This window comes from Podarcis bocagei (assembly GCF_964188305.1).
Source record: "Podarcis bocagei genome assembly, chromosome: 8".
NCBI classification, from domain to species: Eukaryota; Metazoa; Chordata; class Lepidosauria; order Squamata; family Lacertidae; genus Podarcis; species Podarcis bocagei.
In genome coordinates this window covers 82,384,978-82,410,976 of record NC_138133.1, presented here as the reverse complement: position 1 = coordinate 82,410,976, position 25,999 = coordinate 82,384,978, and the positions used below count along the sequence as shown (strand labels likewise).

At 45.4% G+C, this 25,999-nt stretch overlaps 1 protein-coding gene across 1 annotated transcript in view; it reads right to left on the bottom strand.

Moving 5' to 3' along the window:
* TG (thyroglobulin) overlaps nucleotides 1-25,999 on the bottom strand; it is a 178,058-nt gene that overhangs the window by 146,674 nt on the left and 5,385 nt on the right. Inside the window, exons 3-16 of the mRNA XM_081206080.1 lie at nucleotides 25,870-25,967; nucleotides 25,345-25,548; nucleotides 24,360-24,519; nucleotides 22,679-22,785; nucleotides 21,676-21,819; nucleotides 19,659-19,844; nucleotides 15,759-16,805; nucleotides 13,879-14,466; nucleotides 10,097-10,336; nucleotides 7,765-7,902; nucleotides 6,468-6,545; nucleotides 4,965-5,077; nucleotides 3,749-3,860; nucleotides 2,408-2,608 (exon numbers count right to left, since the gene is read on the bottom strand). Of these exons, the coding sequence (XP_081062206.1) occupies nucleotides 2,408-2,608; nucleotides 3,749-3,860; nucleotides 4,965-5,077; nucleotides 6,468-6,545; nucleotides 7,765-7,902; nucleotides 10,097-10,336; nucleotides 13,879-14,466; nucleotides 15,759-16,805; nucleotides 19,659-19,844; nucleotides 21,676-21,819; nucleotides 22,679-22,785; nucleotides 24,360-24,519; nucleotides 25,345-25,548; nucleotides 25,870-25,967 (3,416 nt within the window). The remainder of the gene's footprint in view (nucleotides 1-2,407; nucleotides 2,609-3,748; nucleotides 3,861-4,964; nucleotides 5,078-6,467; nucleotides 6,546-7,764; nucleotides 7,903-10,096; nucleotides 10,337-13,878; nucleotides 14,467-15,758; nucleotides 16,806-19,658; nucleotides 19,845-21,675; nucleotides 21,820-22,678; nucleotides 22,786-24,359; nucleotides 24,520-25,344; nucleotides 25,549-25,869; nucleotides 25,968-25,999) is intronic.

Genomic DNA, 25,999 nt, shown 5'->3' with positions numbered 1-25,999 from the left:
GTTGGCAGGAGCAGGAACCGAGCAATGGGAGCTCACCCCGTCGCAGGATTCGAACTGCCAACCTTCTGATCAGCAAATCCTAGGCTCTGTGGTTTAACCCACAGCGCCACCCGCGTCCCTCTAATAATGGAATAGGGCATCCCTATTTTCATTGGAAAAATGTTGGAGGGTATGGATTTAAGTACCTTCATAAGTCGCTTACAAAGGGGTCTATGTCGTCTGTTCAGGATTATATGCAAATTAGAATAATAGCTTTGGAAGGTTATATTGGAAGTCATTTAGTCCAAGGAAGGAGTTTGTGCCATGCATAGAATGGGAAAATAGCATACCAAGGAGAAGGTTAGGTTGGACTCTTCCCACCGAGGGGAGGGATTTGGGGGGCATTTTGACGTCAACCTCCACCTGTAGTCTGAAGTAGTACAGTCCAGAAAAAAGCTTTATCATTTGGTTCTGCTATACATATATATGGATTGGCCCTGAGAGCCAGCAACTCGCATGTCCCCATTGGATCCAGGGAAGGGTCACCTGACAGCCTTCCAGCCAATAGCAGCTTCCTGGGCCAGAAGGTTTTTTGCTGCAATTCCTCTGACTGTAGGCACAGATTTATCCAGCTGCTTCTAAGAGCACATCTGGAACTATAATGTAATCAGGCATCTATTCCATTTGTAGCAATGACAAACCTAGACAGCATCTTAAAAAGCAGAGACATCACCTTGCCAACAAAGGTCCGTATAGTTAAAGCTATGGTTTTCCATAGTGATGTATGGAAGTGAGAGCTGGACCATAAAGAAGGCTGAAGAATTGATGCTTTTGAATTATGGTGCTGGAGGAGACTCTTGAGAGTCCCATGGACTGCAAGAAGATCAAACCTCTCCATTCTGAAGGAAATCAGCCCTGAGTGCTCACTGGAAGGACAGATCCTGAAGCTGAGGCTCCAATACTTTGGCCACCTCATGAGAAGAGAAGACTCCCTGGATTAGACCCTGATGTTGGGTGGGCACAAGGAGAAGGGGACGACAGAGGACGAGATGGTTGGACAGTGTTCTCGAAGCTACGAACATGAGTTTGACCAAACTGCGGGAGGCAGTGGAAGATAGGAGTGCCTGGCGTGCTCTGGTCCATGGGGTCACAAAGAGTCGGACATGACTAAGCAGCAACAAAATTCCATTTGTAACTTTCTGAGACCTCAGGGGATGTGACATTATTACATACACGCCCCACCTAAACAATCCCGTGAAGACATTCCAGTGTGATCTTCCTAAGGCTACCCAGAAAGCTTTTTCGAACGCAGGTCTCCCTATTTCATGTCCAGCACTGCTTAACTATCATGCAGAAAAGTCTCATTGTCAAGGCGTTCTCTGGAATCCTAAGCATAAGAACTCCTACAACTCGATATCTATCTATCCATCCATTCATCCATCCATCCTATCAATCATGACCTGGAGATAGAGATCGATAGATCGATAGATCGATAGATCGATAGATCAATAGATCGATAGATCGATAGATAGATCGATAGATCGATAGATAGATAGATAGATAGATAGATAGATAGATAGATAGATAGAGATAGAGATAGATGATAGATAGATAGATGATAGATAGATAGATAGATAGATGATGATGATGATGATAGATAGATAGATAGATAGATAGATAGATAGATACAGATAGATGTAGATAGATAGATAGATGATAGATAGATAGATAGATAGATAGATAGATAGATAGATAGATGATACAGTGGTGCCTCCAAGACGAAAAGAATTCGTTCTGTGATTCTCTTCGTCTAGCGGTTTTTTTTTGTCTTGCGAAGCAAGCCCATTGAAGGATTAGCGGATTAGCGCTATTAGCGGCTTTTAGAGGCTTTTAGAGGCTTTTAGCGGCTTATCTGCTGATCGGATCAGCTGATAAGCGGCTTAGCGGCTTAGAAAAGGGGGGGAGGGGGGAAAACCGCAGGAACTCGCAAGACATTGTCGTCTTGCGAAGCAAGCCCATAGGAGATTTGTTTTGCGAAGCACCTCCAAAACGGAAAACTCTTTCGTCTAGCGAGTTTTCCGTCTTGCGAGGCATTCGTCTTGTGGGGCACCACGATAGATAGATAGATAGATAGATAGATAGATAGATAGATAGATGATAGATAGATAGATAGATAGATAGATAGATAGATAGATGATAGATAGATAGATAGATAGATAGATAGATAGATAGATGATAGATAGATAGATAGATAGATAGATAGATAGATAGATAGATAGATATAGATAGATAGATAGATATATTTCATTAAATTCTCAAAGTTCCCACATGAATCCAGGCAATGCAAACCAGCGTTTCCCAGTGTGCAGATTGGCCACAACCTCTGTAACGAAAGCACAAAACTGCCCAGACTTCCAAGTTCACTCACGTTCGCATGAAAGCTTTTTTCCACTGATTCGTGTTCCAGGAACCTCCTCTCCGTTCTCAAGGACACACCAGCTGCTTTCCTGGTCTTCGGTCCGTTGCACGGGTGAGAACCCCCCACTGCTGCCTTCACACTGAGGGATGTAACCTCGACCCATTTCCCGTAAGAGAGCCTTTGACGCCAGCATCTTGCAGTAACTGGGGCCTTTCGAAGAGGAAAAGAGAGGTGGTGAAAAGGAGCCCTATAAGGCTAAATGCATGGCTATGGGCAAAGATGAGTTGTGCATCTGGGCTCAGGGGGGGGGAGCACTAACAGTGACCACCCCAAAGAGCTCAATCATTGGGCAAGGATATAAGGAATTAGGTGGTCCTTGACAGACAGTGTACCTAAATATTATCATTATCATTCATTAAATTTGTATACCACCCTCTACCCACAAGTCTCAGGGCAGTTCACGAGATAAAAATGCATCTGTTAATGGAAATAACATACAGAAATGCATTATATTAGGTAGAATTGCTGACAAAAACCATGTACACATCTGTTGGAAAATTCTATTCCACCTTAAGTTGCAGACCTGTGAGATTGTTACATGTCACATGTCTGTTTATGTTCCAGCAGTTTGCTGGGAACTTCCGTTGTGTATAGCTTTTGCTTTTGACTCTCTCTGAGGAGACGAGAGACGACATGTTTCCTTTGTCATGATTTATGCTTAATAAATCCATAGCTTGTTAGTATGTTTCCACAAGCCTCACGCCACTTCTGTTTGCGCAGTATGCTCTGCTGATATAGTGTGCTCAGGCTTTGAAGTCTGAGTCACTGATTTACGTCACACCAGAGGTCTGGGTTTCGTCACGGCTGGAAGGGCATGATCCAGAGGTCCGTTCTTAACCTGAAACCGTTCTTAACCTGAGGTGCGCTTTCGCTAATGGGGTCTCCAGCTGCCACAGCACCGCCACTGCACGATTTCTGTTGTCATCCTGTGGCAAAGTTCGCAACACGGAGCAACTACTTCTGGGTTAGCGGAGTTTGTAACCCAAAGTGGTTGTAACCCGAGGTGCCACTGTACAGTGATAGTTTTCTAGTAAAAAAGGTGGTGGAACTCCCCATGAACGCCTCCCTCCTTCTCTTAGAATGGCAATTGGCACCCACCTGAGAGGTGCCGGAACTGAGTTCCGGAGAGTTCCAGCTGAAAAAAAAGCCCTGTATGTATATTAGGAGAAAGTAATCCTAACACACTGACGAGAAAAGTGCACTGAGATGCTGAAGAATTTTCACAAATAAACGGAAATTGACAGGTTCGTCCACCCCCAAACCAGAAGGAAAGGTAGGGAAGGCGCTTACAGTGAGCTCTGCCATTTGCATCAACGTCGCTCTGCTGAAAGGCTTCGCCAGATGTTGGATCTACACACCAGGCCCTGGTTTCTGACTTCTGTAGCACAGCATAGGCACCAGTCTAGAAGAAAGCAGCTGCGTTATAGTTGCAGAACGAGAAGCCTTCTGTAAGGCTGCTATTTATCTAAGGACCGTTATCTGAGAAATGGTGGGTTGCATCTAACAAAGTTATCCTTTTCGCTCAAGGACTTCTGCTTACGCTATAGGATTCTGCTCTCTCTTCAACCTCAAATGGGCAGTTAGTCATGGGATTCTACTCAATATTGACCCAGAGCAGATTCCAATGTGTTGTTAGCGGAGTAAAAACCTAAACACGTTGCAGGATTCCCCAAAAAATAGACCAGAGGCAATCAATATTTCATCCAGCAGAGCTTTACTGCTACTGAAGACAAATGAGCATAATGGTCACAAATCCAATACATTCAGGATTGGCACTGTCCAATAAGAAATCCAGTTGCAGCAGACTTAACTTAAACTTACAATAACTTATAATAAGTCTGAACCTTAACACTATCAATGGACAGAGCACCACGCCATAAGGAAAAGAGATAGAAATAGAAAGTGAAACCCAGGCTCTTTCTGGCCTTACTTTTATAGTCAGCATGACCTTGACAGAAAGAGATGAGAGAACCAGTTTAAGCCAGCTGTACTCAGCTTCTCTGAAGGAATAACCCAAACATCACGAACTTTCTGCTTGCTTCTTTCACACAGAGAAGCTTCCGAAACCCTCTTGAATTAGCCAGAAGTGGAGAGATCTCTACACATCAGATCAATACGTTCTGCACTAAGAAATGCAAACTGACACAGCTTGCCAATAGCAACCACCAACAGCACAGGAAGCGAGAGAAGGAAGGAAGGAAGGAAGGAAGGAAGGAAGGAAGGAAGGAAGGAAGGAGCCTCCTAAATAGTTCATTGAATTTGTGTCCTTCATAAAAATGGGTGACTTATCCCTGACTTCACTATTTACTAAGGGGGAGGTAAATTGTGAGGGACACTGTGTTCCATCCCACAAATCACCAGGACTGGATTTATTTCATCCCTACCCAAAAACGAAATGCACGTTTTCCAAAATTCAGATTGGAAATGTGCACGGTTCAGATTGCAGTCCGATAATTCCTATAAACCAGAGTAAAAATCCGTAAGGTTTCAGCACTACTGGACTTGCCTCTGTACAGGAGGGAGCAAACAGGTCTGCTGAAGTAACATTAAACATCAGTCCAGTCCGTCTCCAGCCAGAGAGTAAGGCATTCGCTTGGGAGCGTTGACATGGCGTCTGACCTGCATTAAAGTAAAAGTCTTGGTCAGTCATGAAAGTTCCAGTCAGAATATCACCGTGCATAGTCAGTCGCTTGTTCCCCATGCAGATGGGATGACAGCTGCAGGGACTGAAAACTAAGGATGCAATCCTGCCAAGTGTATTACCACAGCAAGTAGTTGCAAATTCAGACACACAGGGAAAGCAGTAAGAAGTCAAGTCCATCCCTAGAGTAACTTCGATGACTTCAACAGAACCAGAGGGAAAGGGGTGTGTGGGTGTGGGGTGTGTGGGTGTGGGTGTGTGGGTGTGTGGGTGTGTGTGTGAAATATGCTCCCTGAATCTGCACTGAAACTGACTCTCAGAACAAAGAAGTAGTTACAAAATACTGTGTTTTTCACTCTATAAGACGCACCAGACCACAAGACGCACCTAGTTTTTGGAGGAGGAAAACAAGAAAAAAAATATTCTGAATCTCAGAAGCCAGAACAACAAGAGGGATCACTACGCAGTGAAAGCAGCAATCCCTCTTGCTGTTCAGGCTTCTGGGATAGCTGAGCAGCCGCATTCACTCCATAAGACGCACACACATTTCCCCTTACTTTTTAGGAGGGAAAAAGTGAGTCTTATAGAGCAAAAAATACGGTACATCTCATGTATCATGTACAGCTCATGGCCACCAATGGAATTTCTAAGGCATGGTATTGGTCCATTTATGTGGGTCGTCTTATACATGGTTAGCAACAGGCCAATAAGTATTGGTGGCCACAGCCAGCAGGAGATTGTCAGTGGCGATTGGGCGTGTGAATGGTTGCTGTGGCAAAGGCTGCTGCTGATTGGCTGTGGCTGCGGCAATTGGTCGTGGTAGTTACGGCAGCCGTGAGGCGTGCGTGCAACTGGCTGCGATGACACACACCCCACCCAGGAAAAGCTCAACAACTTTGGGCAATTTTCCCCACCCCCATAAAATTTTGTTGCGGTCCAAAAAAATAGGCGTCTGCTTGTACACGAGGGTGTGTTATACACTGAAAAATATGGTACAGATTCCTGCCTTGCAGTGGGTTTGGCCTAGATGACACAGGAGCCAGTGTGGTGTAGTGGTTAAGAGCAGTAGACTTGTAATCTGGTGAACTGGGTTCGTTTCCCCGCTCCTCCACATGCAGCTGCTGGGTGACCCTGGGCTAGTCACACTTCTTTGAAGTCTCTCAGCCCCACTCACCTCACAGAGTGTTTGTTGTGGGAGAGGAAGGGAAAGGAGAATGTTAGCCGCTTTGAGACTCCTTCGGGTAGTGATAAAGTGGGATATCAAATCCAAACTTCTCTTCTTCTACTTCTTCTTCTTCTTCCTTAGGATCCCTACAATTCTAAGTTTCTATGACAAGGACAAAGCTTTGAAAGAGGAATACAACTTACACTGGGGCAGCTGTGTTGAGCGTGTCACCAGGGAATCCAATATATAGCGTCCTCTCTCATCCACACACCAGCAGTGGCCTAAGATGCAACAAAACATATATCTAATATCTGCGATAGTCAGATACCCTGGCACACTCAATTGTAGTGAAATCGAATTGGACAACAGGTTCGAAATAATGGAATAAATTGCACCGAACTAGCCCTCGGCATCGTCTCAATTGGTTGCTATGCCCACAACCATCCTTTCCTAACTTGTGTATTTATAGATGAACTGATATTACAAAGGCACCGCTTGTCTCCATTTCTCTCTCTACCAGCGGAAGTCAATCCTGCAAAGGATGTGCTGATTCCCCAACATTTGCAAAGAAATGAAATGCTGGTTTTGCACTCTGCGCTTCCCCAAGCGCTATGAGCAATTCCCAGGGGGCAACCTTTTACAGGTTTATTCCCTTGTAGCAAAAATTATTGGCAAGAAGACCTGGTCTTTAAAAGCAGGAACAGGGAATCTTTTTTCCCCAGCTTGAGGGCCACATTGCTTTGTGAGCAACTTCTGGGGGCCGCATGCTGGTGGTAAGGTAAAGGTAAGGGTAAAAAGGTAAAGGACCCCTGGACGGTTAAGTCCAGTCAAAGGCGACTATGGGCTTGCGGTGCTCATATCGCTTTCAGGCAAGGGAGCCAGAGTTTGTCCACAGACAGCTTTCTGGGTCATGTGGCCAGCAGGACTAAACTGCTTCTGGTGCAACAGGACACCATGATGGATCCCAGAGCGCGCGGAAACACCATTTACCTTCCCGCCGCAGTGGTACCTATTTATCTACTCGCACTGGTGTGTTTTCAAACTGCTAAGTTGGCAGAAGCTGGGACAGAGCAACGGGAGCTCACCTCGTCACACAGATTCAAACCACTGACCTTCCGAATGGCAAGCCCAAGGGACTCAGTGGTTTAGATCACAGCGCCACCCACGTCCTTTGGTGGAGCCAGAGGGAAAAGTGGGCAGAGTAATGGTGGTAACGCTTACAAGTGTACAATAGCTGATATACCAGCCACAGAAAAGTTAGCCAGGGTAGGGGGAAAAGGGCCAAATGCAGTCCTCTCCAGGCTTCTATGTCCAGGTCTTAAGACTCCCCCATTATATCGCACCCCTCACCAGTCCTGTCCAACCCCCTTCTCAAACAGTTCTTCAACAGAATCTTTTGAGGGTCAGTAAACGAAGAGGGGCCACAGGCGCTAACCATGGCCTAGGACTCCTCAGCTGTCCTAAGTGCTGCCAACTGGCTTTTTTCGCCCTCTCTCTCACCTGAGCTGTCATAACACTGGACAGGTAGCCAGTTCCCCAGCCCATCGCACTGGGGGATGTAAGGCTGAAATCCCAAGCGCACGGCCTCTCCTGAGGAATTCTGGAGTGCGGTGAAACTCCTCCAATAGAAACGCAAGGCTTCAAAGAAAAACAAGGAACAAAAGCACACGATCTCAGCAGGTATATTCGGCATGGAGACGTAGACAAGCAAGCTGCTTTCCTGCAGATTCATAAATAGCTGTGGACAACTGTCAAAATAAAAAAAATCCTTCCAGTAGCACCTTAAAGACCAACTAAGTTAGTTTTTGGTATGAGCTTTCGTGTGCATGCACACTTCTTCAGATACACTGAAGACAACTGTGGACAACTGGACAGACTTGATTATTGTAACTCACTCTACATGGGGCTGCCCTTGAGACTGACCCAGAAACTCCAGCGGGTGCAGAATGCCGCGGCGAGACTCCTTACGGGGTCCTCGCCATAGGATCACATTCACCCAGTGCTATACCAGCTGCACTAGCTCCCGGTAGAGTACAGGGTCAGATTTAAGGAGCTGGTTTTAAAGCCCTATACGGCCTAGGACCCTCGTACCTACAGGACCGCCTATCCTGGTATGTCCCACGGAGGACCTTACGGTCTTCAAACAAAGACATCTTGGAGATCCCGGGACACAGAGAGGTTAGGCTGGCCTCAACCAGAGCCAGGGCTTTTTCGGCCGTGGCCCCAATCTGGTGGAACGCTCTGTCACAAGAGACTAGGGCCCTGTAGGACTTGACATCTTTCCGCAGGGCCTGCAAGACAGAGCTGTTCCACCAAGCCTTTGGCCAAGGCACAGTCTGACCCCCTCCTTCTGTAATCCTCATAGAACTCTAGCCCAATGGTTGCCATTAATTTGATTCTGAATTGATTTTAGAATGTATTTCAATTAACTGATTGTGATTTTATGTAAACTGTGTTATTTTTACTGTTGTTAGCCGCTCTGAGCCCAGCTTCGGCTGGGGAGGGCGGGATATAAATAAATTATTATTATTATTATTATTATTATTATTATTATTATTATTATTATTATTACTATTGCATCTGTGACATGACTTCCCTCCAAGGTCAAATGACACCTTTTCTCCAAGGTGACCTGCATGGTTCTTCCCCTCTTCATTTTATCCTCGCAATACCCTTGTGAGGTACATTAGCTGGAGAGGCCATGACTGTCCAAGATCACCTGGCAAGCTTAATGGCCGAGTGGGGAATTTGAACCCAAGTCTCCCAGGTCTTAGGCTCAATGCTTTAACAGCTACCTCACACATTGTTAACAGTCATTTATTGATTGCCATCTACAACATCATCTCAAGGCGATGTACAATCAAAACGGCAAAAAAAAACCCAGTTTTTTTGTTTGTTTTTTAAAACCCAGATACATTTGAAACAAAACTAAAACAAGACAAAATGGACACTGGTGGCAAGGACTGTTTTATCTAGCTGAGAAAGCCTGGAAAAGTGGGAGTTTGCCATGGATATCTATTTCCTATTGTATTTTAGCCCCAGGAGCTGTTTCCCCCAGTTTCGGGAGAGGTTGATGTTCAGCAGAGCAATGGCAAGGTGCTTATGCCACCTTGGGCTCCATAGAGAAAACGGTGGGATGAAAATGTCATATACAGTGGTGCCCCGCAAGACGAATGCCTCGCAAGACAGAAAACTCGCTAGACGAAAGAGTTTTCCGTTTTGGAGGTGCTTCGCAAAACGAATTTCCTATGGGCTTGCTTCGCAAGACGAAAACTAAATGTCTTGCGAGTTCCTGCTGGTCCCCCCCCCCTTTTTCTAAGCCGCTAAGCCACTTATCAGCTGATCCGATCAGCAGATAAGCCGCTAAAAGCCACTAATTGCGCTAATAGCGCTAATCCGCTAATCCTTCAATGGGCTTGCTTCGCAAGACAAAAAAACCGCTAGACGAAGAGAATCACAGAATGGATTCTTTTCGTCTTGCGAGGCACCACTGTATACATACATACATAACAGCCCTCAACAGGGTACCACATTGGCTGTCTTCATTAACTGGCAATGGCTCTCCAGGGTTTCAGAAAGAGGTCTTTTCCAGCCCTTCCCTAAGATGCCATGGAGCGCCATCTTTTATTGCATTATTCCCCCACCCCCTGGCAAATGGGAAACCAGAACCAGCTTCTTCAAGATCCCCCAAGGGCCTGATTGGTTATCTAACTCTCCCATAAGAGTCCACCTGGCCAACAAAAGTTGAGGTCCCTCCACCAAAAATAACATCTGTTTCACCAGATCGACAGAAACCATTCACCCCACCCACCCACCCCCATTCCAAACATACTCGATTGCGCAGCCAGCCGAATGGCGTAATCGCTTCCGGTCAGCAGCCCTTCTGAAATCGTGATGCTCGCCGATGGAGAAATATCGCTCAGGAGCTCTTCGTCTGTCAGTGTGATGCCTTTCGCTACTAAAAAACTCTGCCCAAAAGGAAAGTGGGAGCTGTTGGAGTCCTTAATGAGTTGCTCCACTTTGCTAATGAATTGCATGGCGTCTCGCTTGGTGGCTTCACACTCTCCGGGGCCTGTCGGAAGGGGAAAGTATTGTTACGGGTGTAAAAAGGCATTGGTTTCCGTTCCTCCCTGTATATGTTGCACGCAACGCTGTCTCCCTTCCACTGCAGTTCGCTTTCCACTGAAAATTACAATATTCACCTCGCTGTCTGCCATGGTTGAATTATGCTATTTACATGATTCATTGTGTAAATTACGTTGTCAGCATGTTATTCCACCTCATTCATTTCAGCGCAATGGAAGCACAATGCAAATCACGGGAGGCAGCGAAGGGAAGAATGGGGGGGGGGAGGCTAGGAGAAGGGAAGCTCTCAGGTGAGAGTTAGGAGAGTCCACCCCTCTCTGTGTGAGATAAGGGTTAAGGTCTACCTTTGAGAGAGGACTTTGCATTTTCCTTTCTCTTTCTACTTTTTCCTTTTGTTCAGACTATTTTGTTTTATATTGCACTGTATTATGAAAAGCTTTAATAAAATATTATTTTAAAAAGATGGCCACTAGTCCTAACTTTAAATCTAACTCTATGAGCTGCCCTCAGAGCTGGTCAGCAGCCTTCTGTATATGAGTGCTGGGGAAGGAGAGCTGGAGAAGGCAACTGCCATCAAGTGGGCTATCTATAAACGTGGAAAGCAGGAACATATTTTCATCATGGGAACAGTTATGGAAAGAGGATTTGAAGTTTACAGCCTGCTGTTCATTGAAATAAAATTACAGTGGTACCTCGGGTTACAGATGCTTCCGGTTACATATGCTTCAGGTTACAGACTCCGCTAACCCAGAAATAGTACCTCGGGTTAAGAACTTTGCTTCAGGATGAGAACAGAAATCGTGTTCCGGCGGCGCGGCGGCAGCGGGAGGCCCCATTAGCTAAAGTGGTGCTTCAGGTTAAGAACAGTTTCAGGTTAAGAACGGACCTCCAGAATGAATTAAGTACTTAACCCGTGGTACCACTGTATATGAAAATGATGTACTGTTGGTATTTGACACCTCATAAAATTGCAAAAATGTATAGAAAGAGTTCAAATGTGTGTTGGAAATGTAAAGGGAAAGAGGGTGCTTTTTACCATATATGGGGGCTATATGGAGTGGTAAAATCTTTCTGGGAAATGAAATATAAAGAGTTGAAAAAAATGTTTAAGATAACTTTTGTTTAAAAAAAACCAGAGGCATTTTCGTTAGGCATTATAGGTGCGGAACTACCAAAAGAAAAGAAAATACTGTTTATGTATGCAACAACAGCAGCAAGAATGCTTCTTGTCCACAGATGGAAAGAAGAAGTACTGAAAGGAGAAGAGTGGCAGACCAAGCTGGTGGAATATGCAGAAATGGTGAGACTGATGGGAAAGATCAGAAATCAGGAAGACCAAGTATTTTTAAAGACTGGAATAATTTTCTAACATATTTGAGAGACCACTGTAAACAGCTGAAATCATTGGCAGGAATACAATGACACTTGCAAAGTAATATGAATTTTGGATACTATGATTATATGACAAAGGTAAAGGGACCCCTGAACATTAGGTCCAGTTGTGGCCGACTCTGGGGTTGCGTGCTCATCTTGCTTTATTGGCCGAGGGAGCCAGCGTACAGCTTCTGGGTCATGTGGCCAGCATGACTAAGCCACTTCTGGTGAACCAGAGCAGAGCACGGAAACGCTGTTTACCTTCCCGCCGGAGCGGTACCTATTTATCTACTTGCACTTTGACGTGCTTTCGAACTGCTAGGTTGGCAGGAGCTCACCCTGTCACGGGGATTTGAACCACCGACCTTCTGATTGGCAAGTCCTAGGCTTTGTGGTTTAACCCACAGTGCCACCCGCGTCCCATATGACAGATAGATTACAGTAAAATAAGCAAGAATAAAATTTAGAATTGGAACCCATGGAGGGAAGGGAAGAGGCCTGAAGTTTCGAAAGAACCCCTTTTTAATATTGATTATGTTACGTTTGTTGTGTACAACTTTTGTGTAAAACTAATGCAAAAATGTATATATATAGAAAAGGAAAGCGGGAGGCTGGACTAATCCACCACAGCTCTTCATATGCCAGTCCAGAATTAATTGTGGAAATCCTCCTAGTTAAACTGCCGGTTAGGGGGAACGGAATAGCAATCAGAGTGAACTCATGGAACAAAGGGGAAATGTATTTGGCTTCAGATTCTCATTTATTCCTACATTTCCTTCTGTTTCCACTGTCTGGATATATATCCTTAGCGTTCTCATGGAAATGAGAGACTGCCACAAACTTTATATTAATCTGGTATGTAGCACTACAGACACAACTGTCACATATCCTGTGTCAGAGCACACCCCAGAGGACTAGGGAAGAGATTCCTAAGAGATTCCCTTGTTCAATCCTTGGTCGTTCCTCTTTAAAAACAATGCAAGGTTATATTCCCAGCCCTTATTATATGAAGGCACGTTTGAAAACCTGCGAGCAATTTCCAGCAGTTGCAGAGTCAGGTTCATGTATTTATTCCTTTGCAATGTCCACTACTCTGAGCCCTCTCAGCAACTTAGGTCATCCAATGTCTTCCTCCGAGTCCAGGCACCCAATTCATAAAATGCAATACTGCCTTGTTGAAAAGCATTCCACTTCAGCAAAATCGCTGTTCATCGTATTATGGACCAGCAGCCTCATACTTGGTCCTGCTCAGGAATTCTAAGAAACCTAAAAAATCAGCACAGTTCTGAAAGGCTCCGTGCACAACCTCAATTCAAAGTGGCACCCAACCAAATCTAAATACAGACAGAAACCTGATCCTTGATCTCAGGAGCCATCACGCTAATTTGGTTACCATATCTTAAGAGGTGTCCAAATACATAGGAAACAAGAAACTCTCCAAAATATAGAGTACAGTGGGTTCGAAAACCAAAAACTCAATAGCTGACAGCTAGGCCTCAGGATCTTGTGCTCAGCAGAAACCACGTGGCATGTTCAACTTCTGAGGCGTGTTCGAAAACTGAAGCTTTTACTTCCATGTTTATGGCGTTCAAAAACCGAAACGTTAGTCAACGGAGACGTTTGAAAACCGAGGTACCACTGTAGATGTTTCACCCAGTCCAGATTTGGTCTGGATCACAGTCTTCACCAAACTGGTGTCCTCTGGCTGTTTGGGACTACAAGTCCCATCATGGCTGTCCTGGCTGAGCCTAATGGGTGTCAGATTTACATATAAACTAAACAAGCTGTAGCTTAGGGCTTCACTGTCTTGCCCCCCACCCAAAATAAAATTCACTATTAATATACTTTTTCTTAATTATATTTCAGTTCAAGAATTACTTTGATAAAATGCATATTTTGTTATGAGCAAATGGCTTTAGATACCTATTAGGTCCATAAATTACCATATTGCATATATTCAACACAAAAACAGCAACAAGTTGTTGTTGACAAAGGACAGCTGGACATATAAAGGGCCCCATTACCTTCAGTAGCTTAGGGCCTCATCAAACCTAAATCTGGCCCTGTTCCAAATCCTCAAGTTGGCCAAAGTTGGCATGAACATTTATAGTACAATTTAAGCACAAGGTCTAATGACTAGGGTGAGTTACTTACAGTCCGGGATCTTGTTCACATCAGCTTCCTTTCCTTGCATTTGCCCCTTTTCATCAGCGCACCAGCAATTGCGAAGGTCAAAGTGTCCTAGCGGGGTGCTGAAATCGCTGAAAGATCCTGGGTACTGAGTGAGGTGTCCCTGAAGGAGCTGCCAAAACGTGAATGGCTCCAGCAAGACATTCTGTGATGGACCTCCTGTGGTCTTGCCTTCCAGCACTTCTTGAGGAACTTCATCAAAGGAAGGAAATTTGGCAAACTCTGGAAAGACCTTCTGGTGGCCGGCACTGTAAAGGATTTTGACGAAGTCTTCAAAGCTTTGCTGAGATCTCTCTTTATAGTTGAGCAGGATACCCACCAAGTCATCGAAAGGAAGAGCCCTGCCATTATTATTCTGGCTGATCCACCTTTGATACCACTCAAAAGTTTGTTCCGGGGGGCCATTGCATTGGACCTGCCTCCACCGACCATCGAGACCGCACTGTGGGATGTAGACGCTGGATACCTTAGGCAGGGATGAAGGTTCCAGCAGAAGTTGCTGCACAGTTCTCAGGAAAGCCTGACCGCCTGCTAGCTGGCAATCACTTGGACCTACAGGAGGCAAAGGCAACACGGCCTGCTAAGCACGCAATAAAGAGTTGAAGGTAGCATTGCAACATTCAGTTGTGTCATTGGTCAGATTATTTCCAGAGGGTAGCAACACGAGAAAGGGCCTTCTCTGTGGTGGCTCCCATTTGTGGAATGCTCTCCCCAGGGAGGTTTGCCAGATACCTTTATTATATATTTTAGGTGCCAGGCAAAAATGTTCCCCTTCAACCAGCCCTTTACCTTTACCTTTACAGCATTTTAAATGTGTTTGTGGGAAGGGGGGGGGCTGTTTTGCTATTTTGTTTAACTTATTTTCATGTTTTTATCCTGTATTTTATTCTGTGAACCGCCCTGAGAGCTTATGAAGAATGATGGTATATAAATCTAACAAATACTATAAGAAAATAAAAATTCATGAGGTAAAAAAAATCATTAAAAGGTATGCCTGATTAACTGGGGAGCAGACAGGAAAAAAAGATGGTGTGACAGATATTATGTTAAAAAGAGGATTGCTTCTTCTCTCACACATGGCTCCTACTCTGCTCTTCATGTGTGTCATCCTACAAAACCTGTATTTCCCCCTACAGAACAATTGGCTCTATTTTTCTGCAGATCTAAGAGACTGTCTAATATATTAATGCTCAGCTAAGATTTATTCGGGACGCGGGTGGCGCTGTGGGTTAAACCACTGAGCCTAGGGCATGCTGATCAGAAGGTCGGCGGTTTGAATTCCCGCGACGGGGTGAGCTCCTGTTGCTCAGTCCCTGCTCCTGCCAACCTAGCAGTTCGAAAGCACGGCAAAGTGCAAGTAGATAAATAGGTACCGCTCAGGTGGGAAGGTAAACAGCGTTTCCGTGTGCTGCTCTGGTTCACCAGAAGCGGCTTAGTCATGCTGGCCACGTGAAGCTGTACGCCGGCTCCCTCGGCCAATAAAGCGAGATGAGCGCCGCAACCCCAGAGTCGGTCATGACTGGACCTAATGGTCAGGGGTCCCTTTAAGATTTATTCAGTCATTTGACAGACATGATTTTATCCAAATATGAATCTGCTTCACAGAAGGAGGGCTGGAACTCAGCCAGAGGGATTTCAGCACTGGTAAGCTCAAGACCTGACTACTGCAATTTGCTCTGTGTGGGGTATCCCTTGGGCCTGGGTCCAGAAGCGGCAGCTGGAGCAAAATGCTGCAGTTAGACTGCTGCAAGAGACGGGCTTTAAAAACTAAAAACACAAGAGTCTTTTAGCAAAAGAAAAATCAGAGCATGTACACATGTGGAAATACAAAATAGGGAACTTACACTGCAAGGGCTGTTCAGCAGTTGCACCTTTTCCGGGAATAGTCCTGCCTTCAGAATCGAAGCAGACACAATTTCTTCCATGGCACTGAACCGGCAGGAATTTCCCTTCCTGGGTACATGAAGGAACAAACAGCTCAGAACCAGCCGGCTGGAGTCTTTGCAAGCGTTGGAGGTCTTCCCTCTGCTTTTCGCATAGGGTGGGGCACCTTGGGCGTGAGCCACGGACTCTGGATCCCAGGATCTCTTTGCCACGTGAGTCCACACACCAGCAAGCACCCGCATAGCACTGCACTTCTTCGTAGTTCCCTGCTTCTGTGCAAACCGGGACAAACAAACTGTTGCCTTCCTCTGCACAGTCTTTGGATCTCAGCGCAATCCTCACAACGTCACCCAAATCTTCGGCAATGCTCTCGGGGACCGAAACCACGTGTTGCAAAAATACGAAGAACTCTGGGGCTTCAAGGAGGGAAGCTAGAGATCTGACAGCATTCTGGTTGTCCTGCAAATTGACAGTGCGGCCAAAACTGTCTACGACAGGCTGGCTCAGATTGAACCTCTCTGGTGGGATTTCCAGAGAAAGTCGTCGAGCCAGTTCACTGAATCCACCGCTCACCCCTCTCTGCCGGAAATACTGGTCCAAATTAAATTTGCCATTGGGGCCAAGGGCTCCTGTGAAGTTGAACTGGACCACGTTCTTCAAGAACTTCCCACCAAACAGGTTTTCTTGGAACCGCTTGGGGTTGCTGGTGAAGCGGAGGGCGATGCGAGCAAGATCTCTCGAAGGAAACATCCCTCCGATAGCTTCGCTGATGGTGGATTCCAGGGCGAGCAGCTGAGAATCGCTTGGTTTGTCTATGATGGAAGACAGCAGGCCAGAATCCACAAACAGCTCCTTGAATGATGGAGGACAAGATCCTGAGGACTCGGCTATCTGCTGCGGCTCTTGAGTGGAAGAGAATAAATGGTCCTGGCCAAAGCGTCCGATGGGGCCATAAAACAACCTGGAGAGAGCTCGCCGTCTCTCAGAGACACAGGTAAGTTCCTTGCCTAGACAAAGGAAAAGATGCTGCAGATGTAATACAGTGGTACCTCGGGTTACATACGCTTCAGGTTACATACACTTCAGGTTACAGACTCCGCTAACCCAGAAATAGTGCTTTAGGTTAAGAACTTTGCTTCAGGATGAGAACAAAAATCAGGCTCCAGCGGCGCAGCGGCAGCAGGAGGCTCCATTAGCTAAAGTGGTGCTTCAGGTTAAGAACAGTTTCAGGTTAAGTACGCACCTCTGGAACGAATTAAGTACTTAACCCAAGGTACCACTGTATTTGTCCAAGCTAGATTACTGGGAAGTTTTCCAAAGGAAAAACATTGTGGAAGGCGTGTTTCTAGGACTTTAAAGCTCCCTTGTTATTTTTGCAATCGTGTTTTATAGAGTCGTTTTTGTTTTTGTTTTTATTATGCATTTTATGTTTTTATATTGTGATTCCCCCCCCCTTTTGAATCACCCTGAGACCCATGGGTATAGGGAGATATACAAAATTAATAAATAACAACATATAGTAATACTTAAATGTTGCTTTTTTGGTATGCTATTATATTTGCTATTGTGTTGTTTTGCTGCGCTGTTGCAAAATTGTTTTGACATTGCTCGGCTTCGAAATGCATCCCTGCTTTCTTTTTGGTCTGCTGCTTTGAGCATTCCTGTGGAAAAGCGGTATACAAATGAATTGAATGAATGGATTTTGATGTGTTTTCTTAAGAACGTAAGAAGAGCCTGCTGGGACAGGCCAATGGCCCAACGAGTCCAGCATCTTGTTCTCAGGGTGGCCAACTAGATGCATTGCAGAAACCTATAAGTAGGACCCAAAAACAAGAGAACTCTCCCCTCCTGTGGCTTCCAGCACCTCCAGTGTGGTGTAGTGGTTAAGAGCGGTAGTCACGTAATCTGGGGAACGGGGTTCGCGTCTCCGCTCCTCCACATGCAGCTGCTGGGTGACCTTGGGCTAGTCACACTTCTCTGAAATCTCTCAGCCTCACTCACCTCACAGAGTGTTTGTTGTGGGAGAGGAAGGGAAAGGAGAATGTTAGCTGCTTTGAGACTCCTTAAAGGGAGTGAAAGGCGGGATATCAAATCCAAACTCTTCTTCTTCTTCTCTCTAGCCCTGACCTAGGCTCTGTGATCCACGCTACGGTCACCTCCAGACTTGATTATTGTAACTCACTCTACGTGGGGCTGCCCTTGAGACTGACCCAGAAACTCCAGCAGGTGCAGAATGCCGTGGCGAGACTCCTTACAGGGTCCTCACCATAGGATCACATTCACCCGGTGCTATACCACACATACTCCCGGTGGAGTACAGGATCAGGTTTAAGGTGCTGGTTTTAACCTTTAAAGCCCTATATGGCCTAGGACCCTTGAACCTACGGGACCACCTCTCCTGGTATGTCCCACGGAGGACCTTACTTACGGTCTTCAAATAAAAACATCTTGGAGGTCCCAGGCCACAGAGAGGTTAGGCTGGCCTCAACCAGAGCCAGGGCTTTTTCGGCCGTGGCTCCGATCTTGTGGAACGCTCTGTCACAAGAGACTAGGGCCCTGCGGGACTTGACATCTTTCCGCAGGGCCTGCAAGACGGAGCTGTTCCACCAGGCCTTTGGCCAAGGCACAGCCTGACCCCCTCCTTTGGTAAACCTCACAGAACTCTAGCCCAATGGTTGCCATTAAGTTGATTCTGAATTGATTTTAGAATGAATTGATTTTTGAATGTATTTCAATTAATTGATTGTGATTTTATGTAGACTGTGTTACTTTTATTGTTGTTAGCTGCTCTGAGCCCGGCTTTGGCTGCGGAGGGCGGGATATAAATACAATATTATTATTATTATTATTATTATTATTATTATTATTATTATTATTATTACTGCCCCCATCTTTGGAGACAGAGAACAGCCATCATGGCTAATAGCGACCAACAGCCCTTCCATCCATCAATTGTCTAATTCTCTTTTAAAGCCATCTGGGTTGGTGGCTTTCACTGCCCACATTTGGGTGTGACTACACTGCTTTAAGAAGTATATTCTTTTGTAAGTTCTGTCTCCCTAAAGCAGATAGAAATTCATTCATGTATGTTACTACAGCGGCAAGAATGCTACTTGCCCCAAAATGGAAAGAAGCAGAAGTCCCATGAAAGGAAGAATGGATACAAAAACTTACGGAATATGCAGAAATGGCAAAACTTACCGGAAGAATAAGAGATCAAGATAACAATTTTTTCCATAAAAGAATGGAAATGGTTTATTGAATGTTTACAGATAAATTGTAAACAGATGAAAATATTGGCAGGATTATTGTAATAACCTGCAGTTTCATAAGAGTATGTATTTAAAGAAGATGACTAAACGAGCAAATTAAGTTCATTTGGATATGAGGAAGATATTAATAATAAATTTAAGGAACCATAGAAAGAGGGGGAAGCAAGTCAAGTTTTAAAATGTCAAAATGATTGTGAAATTAGTGAAATGTGTAAACTTGAAAAGTGTGTGTGTGTGTGTGTGTGTGTGTGTGTGTGTGTGTGAAGTACAGTCATACCTTGGTACCTGAACGCCTTGGTACTTGGATGTTTTGGCTCCTGAATGCCGCAAACCTGGAAGTGAGTGTTCGTTTGCGAACGTTCTTTGGAACCCAAACGTCTGAAAGGGCTTCTACGGCTTCCGATTGGCTGCAGGAGCTTCCTGCAGCCAACCGGAAGCCGCACTTTGCTTTCTGAACGTTTTGGAAGTCGAACGGACTTCCGGAACAGATTCCATTTGACTTCCAAGATTTTATGTATCCTGTTCTTCAGAATGAAGCACAGGCCAGATAACCCAACAGAGCTGTTCTAAGGCTCTAGTTTCACATACCACAGGATAAATCCTGCCCTTTCTTTCTTGTGCCAAGAAGTTCCTGCCCGTTGGCATCCACACACCAGCACTGCCCATCCAGCTGGCACTGGGTTGTCTCATAGGCTCCATTATCATCACAAGATGGCCTGTAACTCTGTTTGAAACGAATGGCGGTGGATCTTTCGGTTTCACACTTGGAGGGACCTGCGAAGGAAACAGGAGGAAAAGATGGGAGCTAATCAGAATGATTTGCACTGACTTCTGTGTTTGACCAGCAATCAATCCCTAAAGAGATTAGAACCCAATTGCTTGTTATTTTTATTTACATAGTCATAACTCCACTTTTGCTTAAGATATCACAGGGCAGTAAACTGACTAAAAATGCAGTATTACAATAAATACATCAAACACATCAGCAAGACCTGCTTGGCAAAGAATCTCACATTTGAACGGTCTGTCTGAATAACAGAGTTTTTAGAAGTTGCCTAAAAGCAACCTCTAGTGGCAAGGAGTTCCACAGGACAGGTCTTGCAACACTAAAGTCTCAGCCAAACCTCAGGACCACCAAAAGTGACCCCATCAGAAGAACTCAGCAGTCGAGGTGGAGTGTAAGGAAACAGGCAGCCCTTACTTTGCAGCTTGGGTGAATTAGATGGAAAAGGTCGCTTACAGTTTATGGAGTTCAAAGGTTTAGTTCACACAGGAACTATTTAGAGGACGAGTGGAGATGAGAGAGGGAAAATAGCAGGCATACTGTCCAGAGCCAAACAAAATGGTTCAGCTTTTAGAGGTGGTTAACTAAGACAGAGAGGCTTACAAACAAGCGGTGGCTAGACCACCCTTGTGTGGTTTAAACTAACACACGCATTAACTAGAAGTTCAGGAGGAGGAAATGTATTTGCTTTCCTCCAACATTCTGGGCCTTTGTGAATTTACACAAAAGCTTTGAAGTTGGTAGCCTAATGGTAACTACAGTATAACTAACTTCTGGTGATGTGTTGCCTCTTTTCTGGAGATGCATAAATAGCCACCTGCCAAAGACCATGTGTCAATACTTCATCTCCTAGTGGACAGCGAACAATATACCCTTCCTGGTCCTGCTGACTACAGCCCCCATCAGCACAGCCAATGGCCAGGGAAGACAGGAGCTGTTGTAGTCCTGTTGTAGATTAATTCTGTTGTAAGTTAATTCTGTGCCCAGGGCAGCTGTCTACCAGCTCCACCTGGTACGCAGTCTGAGACCCTACCTGCCCGCAGACTGTCTCGCCAGAGTGGTGCGTGCTCTAGTTATCTCCCGCTTGGACTATTGCAATGCGCTCTACGTGAGGCAAACTTTGAAGGTGACCCGGAAACTGCAATTAATCCAGAATGCGGCAGCTAGACTGGTGACTGGGAGCGGCCGCCGAGACCATATAACACCGGTACTGAGAGATCTGAATTGGCTCCCAGTATGTTTCCAAGCACAATTCAAAGTGTTGGTGCTGACCTTTAAAGCCCTAAACGGCCTCGGTCCAGTATACCCGAAGGAGCGTCTCCACCTCCATCATTCAGCCCGGACACTGAGATCCAGCTCCAAGGACCTTCTGGCGGTTCCCCCTCATTGTGAGAAGTGAGGTTACAGGGAACCAGACAGAAGGCCTTCTCGGTGGTGGCGCCCACCATGTGGAACGCCCTCCCTTCAGATGTGAAGGAAATAAGCAGCTATCTTATCTTTAAAAGACATCTGAAGGCAGCCCTGTTTAGGGAACTTTTTAATATTAAATGCTGTAGTGTTTTTAACAATAGATTGGGAGCCGCCCAGAGTGGCTGGGGAGGCTCACCCAGATGGGCAGGGTATAAATAATAAATAATAAATTATTATTATTAATTATTAATTATTATCATTATTATTATTATTATTATTATTATTATCATCATCATCATCATCATCATCATCATCATCATCATTTAGCAGCATCTGGAGGGCTTCAGATTGACTCCCTTTGTTTAAATTTAGTTCAAGTTACCACGCCTTGCAGTCTTAGGTGCTACATACATCTGAATCTGCCAGCTGTAGCCAATTGAACTCCCAGAAAGCGTCTCTGCAGGATCCTGTACATGCTGGTTTCAGCGAAAGAGGGAACAGGCTCCAGCGATGCAAAAATAGTGTCATAAACATTCTCAAGTAGCATTTCTAGACCTGGAAAGGGAAATAGTATTGTAAGTACCGGATCATGTGCTGAGATATTGCCCCCCTCCACAAAAAAACCAACCAACCATGAAGGTAACATGCCTAAAACAAAATCTGTTGTTCTCTTTTATAAAGCTTCATTTGCACAACAGAGCTCCCTGTTCTTCTCTAGCTCCCACACCATCAAATTCCCCTATAGAAGGCTGGGGGCCCCTCCAGAGCAGATTTTGGGGAAGGAGCAGAAAAAAACACCCCATTGCTCACACTGTGCTGGGTGCATCCCATAATAACCCATGTTTATAAGAAAAGCAACAAAACTGTACAAATTTGGCACATGCTAAAAGTCTTTTTTTTTTTAACCCAAGCCTTTTCTGACTGACGCTTAACTATATTCAATGTTCTTGGTTTCATGCATCTGTATAGAATATTGTTCTTGAGACTTAAAGTTTATATGTAAACCTGCATTGCATTGTATGTATTGATTTCATGGCACAACCACCTGGCTATGCCAATTTAAAGCATTATATAAAGAAAGAAAAATTTCAGCATGCGCAATTAGAAAACAACCACAGGAAGATTCTAAAATCTGAACTCTGAGACATTAACATTTTGTTCTTCTTAGTCAAGTTGGCGGGGGAGGGAGCAGGTTTGAGGTGTTAGTGCTGAAATTTTTGGCTGTGGAGATCTGAATTTTGCCACACACACACACACACACACACACACACACACACACACAAACACACACCAGAGTTCCAAAGTCGAATTTGACTTTCTCTCCAGCCATTTTGAATAATGGGCATTTGCCGCATGTCAAATGATTGTGCGAAATTTTGTATTCAGCAAAAGACCGGATTCAGCAAACACCTACCAGTATCCTCCAGCTCTCGCCCTAGACTGTCAGCGCAGTAACAGTACCCAGAGACTTCTGGGAACATGCGGCTGAAGGATCTGAATGTCAAGAACGCTTCTGGGAATCTAAAAGGAAAATCAACATGCATCACAGGTGACATAGCAAACCCTCGTAACACTTCCACTCCCCATCTGATTTTGAGGGGGAAATAGCGTTAAGATACTAGATTTGGGTTGGTCAGACATGCTAAACCTTCAAGGATCCATCTTGGGAAGTAAATGAACGTGAGCTTTGAAGGACACGATCGCCAGATCCTGTATGAACAGAGAGTTTGGTAGCAATGCACCTGAAGATTTGCCCCACTACTTACTGGTTTGCCCAATCTATGAGGATTTAGCAGCATTCTCATTGAAAGATTTACATTTCTCAGTTGGGAGATTGAGTGGTTATTTGATTAACTTTTTATTAGGAGGCAGGTCTTCCTTACACCTCTAAAAAAGTGCCTATTCTGCCTTTAGACCAGCAAATTTAGGGATAAAAGTTTTTGGAGGTGTTAAGTTAAATTCTCCAGGGGAGCAAACCCTTATCTGATGGAATATCTGGTTTTCATAATTATTTAAAATGCATAATGCATTTCATTTTGTTTTATTTTATCTTTTGTAACGCCTTAGGCTAAAGAAAATGAATAAAGATTAATAATAAGAATTGTCTGGTTGTGGAATCTCAATAGCTAGAGAACACCATCTGAGCAATTTAATCTTTTGGGGGTTATTGCAAACCTCGCTCTCTTCCTCACTGCAGCTGGCACATTCAAAGAAACTCATCTCCCATAATGCTGGTCCTGAGGTCTTCTACAGTTGCTGAAAGAGCAATTCATTTCTTCGGTTTCCCCCCAGTTTGGATTGATTAGAAAGATCAACTTCATTCAGCCAGCCGTGGTGGCTGCAACATTTAAGGCTTTCCTGCCCTCTAGTGTCATCTGTCACTTTTAAAATATTTTCTCTGTGCCGTTGAGTGAAAGAGCTCTGCTGAGTTCATTGAGGTTCTTGGGCTCCCATCTGCCCCAACCAGCAAGGCCAATTGTTGGGGATAATGGGAGTTCTAGTCCAACAGAATTATTGTGCTGGAGGAGACTCTTGAGAGTCCCATGGACTGCAAGATCAAACCTATCCATTCTTAAGGAAACCAGCCCTGAGTGCTCACTGGAAGGACAGATCCTGAAGCTGAGGCTCCAAGACTTTGGCCACCTCATGAGAAGAGAAGACTCCCTGGAAAAGACCCTGATGTTGGGAAGGATGGAGGGCACAAGGAGAAGGGGACGACAGAGGACGAGATGGTTGGACAGTGTTCTTGAAGCTACGAACATGAGTTTGACCAAACTGCGGGAGGCAGTGGAAGACAGGAGTGCCTGGCGTGCTCTGGTCTCTGGGGTCACGAAGTGTCAGACACGACTAAACGACTAAACAACAACAACAACAAGTCCAACAGCAACAGGAGGAGGAGCTCAAGTTCTCATTCCTTAACTGCATTTTCCACCAGTCCCAGCATCTCATGTTCTTTCTTTCCACCAATGTCCCAGCCCTGGAAAGGTGTGCCATCTCTCCCACAACACTCAGGCTCTTCTTGGTCACAGACCAACCATGAGGGCTAGAATGCCTTCCCATATTTACTAAAGTAACAGCATGTCTTTTACTCCTACCTGCTAAAATGGTGAACAAGGTCAAAGACCATCCTGTCCGTTGTGTTGATAAACTTGCACTGGACAGGCAGGAATTCTCCGTCAGCTGAACACTGGGGCGGGCTCTTTTCTCCGACGTTGTGCAGGATGCGGCGGTCTCGGATCTCACATTTCCTAGGGCCTGGCAAGCAAAAGGCATAGGGGTTTGCTGAGACGTCACTTTAGTACAAGGGAGTCTTTGTGGGAGGGGAAAACACTCTTGCAGATTTCATCTCATTACTACAGAATTCTTGTTCTTGCCATCTGTCTGTCTCGAGAGCCAGTGGAGTACATCTCCTTTTTGGGACGCAAGCCTGGGCAGCGTGTCTGGAGGTCCTGGGCTGCCCAGATAACAAGACCCCCCTCTCGTCCTCACTGACGTTTTTCAAAGGAAAGCAGGACAATACATTGTGCACCAGCTTGGCTGCAGGAGTTGCACCATTAGGTCCAGTTGTGACTGACTCTGGGGTTGTAGTGCTCATCTCACTTTACTGGCCGAGGGAGCCGGCGTACAGCTTCCGGGTCATGTGGCCAGCATGACTAAGCCGCTTCTGGCGAACCAAAGCAGCGCACAGAAAAGCCGTTTACCTTCCCACTTGAGCGGTACCTATTTATCTACTTGCACTCTGACGTGCTTTTGAACTGCTAGGTTGGCAGGAGCTGGGACCGAGCAACGGGAGCTCACCCTGAATTCGAACCGCCGACCTTCTGATCGGCAAGTCCTAGGCTCTGTGGTTTAACCCACAGTGCCACCCGCGTCCCTTCCTAACACCCCATACTGCGCTGCAAACTGGGATGACCTCTGTTTAAAATCTTGATTCTGCTATGAATAATGGCTGGCTGGGAAGGAAGGAAGGAAGGAAGGAAGGAAGGAAGGAAGGAAGGAAGGAAGGAAGGAAGGAAGGAAGGAAGGAAGGAAGGAAGGTGGAATAAATGGACGATCCCATTTTAACAGAACACGACTTACATCGCTTAGGCTTCCCTCTCTGCCTCGTGCCATAAACCTCCATCCCTTCAGAATCCACACACCAGCACTGACCCAGGCCAGAGTCACATTGTATGGGGTCAAAGTCACCGGAATCCAGACATTGTGGGATGTAGGAAGCTGTGCTGCCGTTGACAACTCGACCAAGCAGGATCTGCTGCTTCTGCAGCTGGCAGAAGGATAAACCTATGGCAGGGAAGAAACGTCATTAAATCTGGGGTATTTCCAGGCTTTGAGATACCATCCCCAAATTGTCCTTATTGTCAGGAGTGGCCATGTGGCCCTTGGAAGTAGGGTTGCCACCCGTCCCTAGGAAAACAGGATTGCCCTGTTTTTGGACAAAAGTGCCCCCTGTGCCATTTGGACTTCAAACAGGAAGCCTTTTTCCCCATATCCAAGCTTGGCCAGCCAAAAATGCCCTTTGCATCACTGTTGGTGTGGCTGAAGAGGAGCCAAGCAAGGCACTTGTGAAAATAAAGAGAATTAAACCTGGCATGGTTTACTTACAAGTTACTGAGGATCCAGTCTGCTTGCTCCCTGCTATTTCAGCTCCGTTGCCATCTACACACCAGCAGGAAGTATCTTTCTTCTTGCACTGGATGTTCCTGGTGGACAATTGATAGATTTCCAGTGTCAC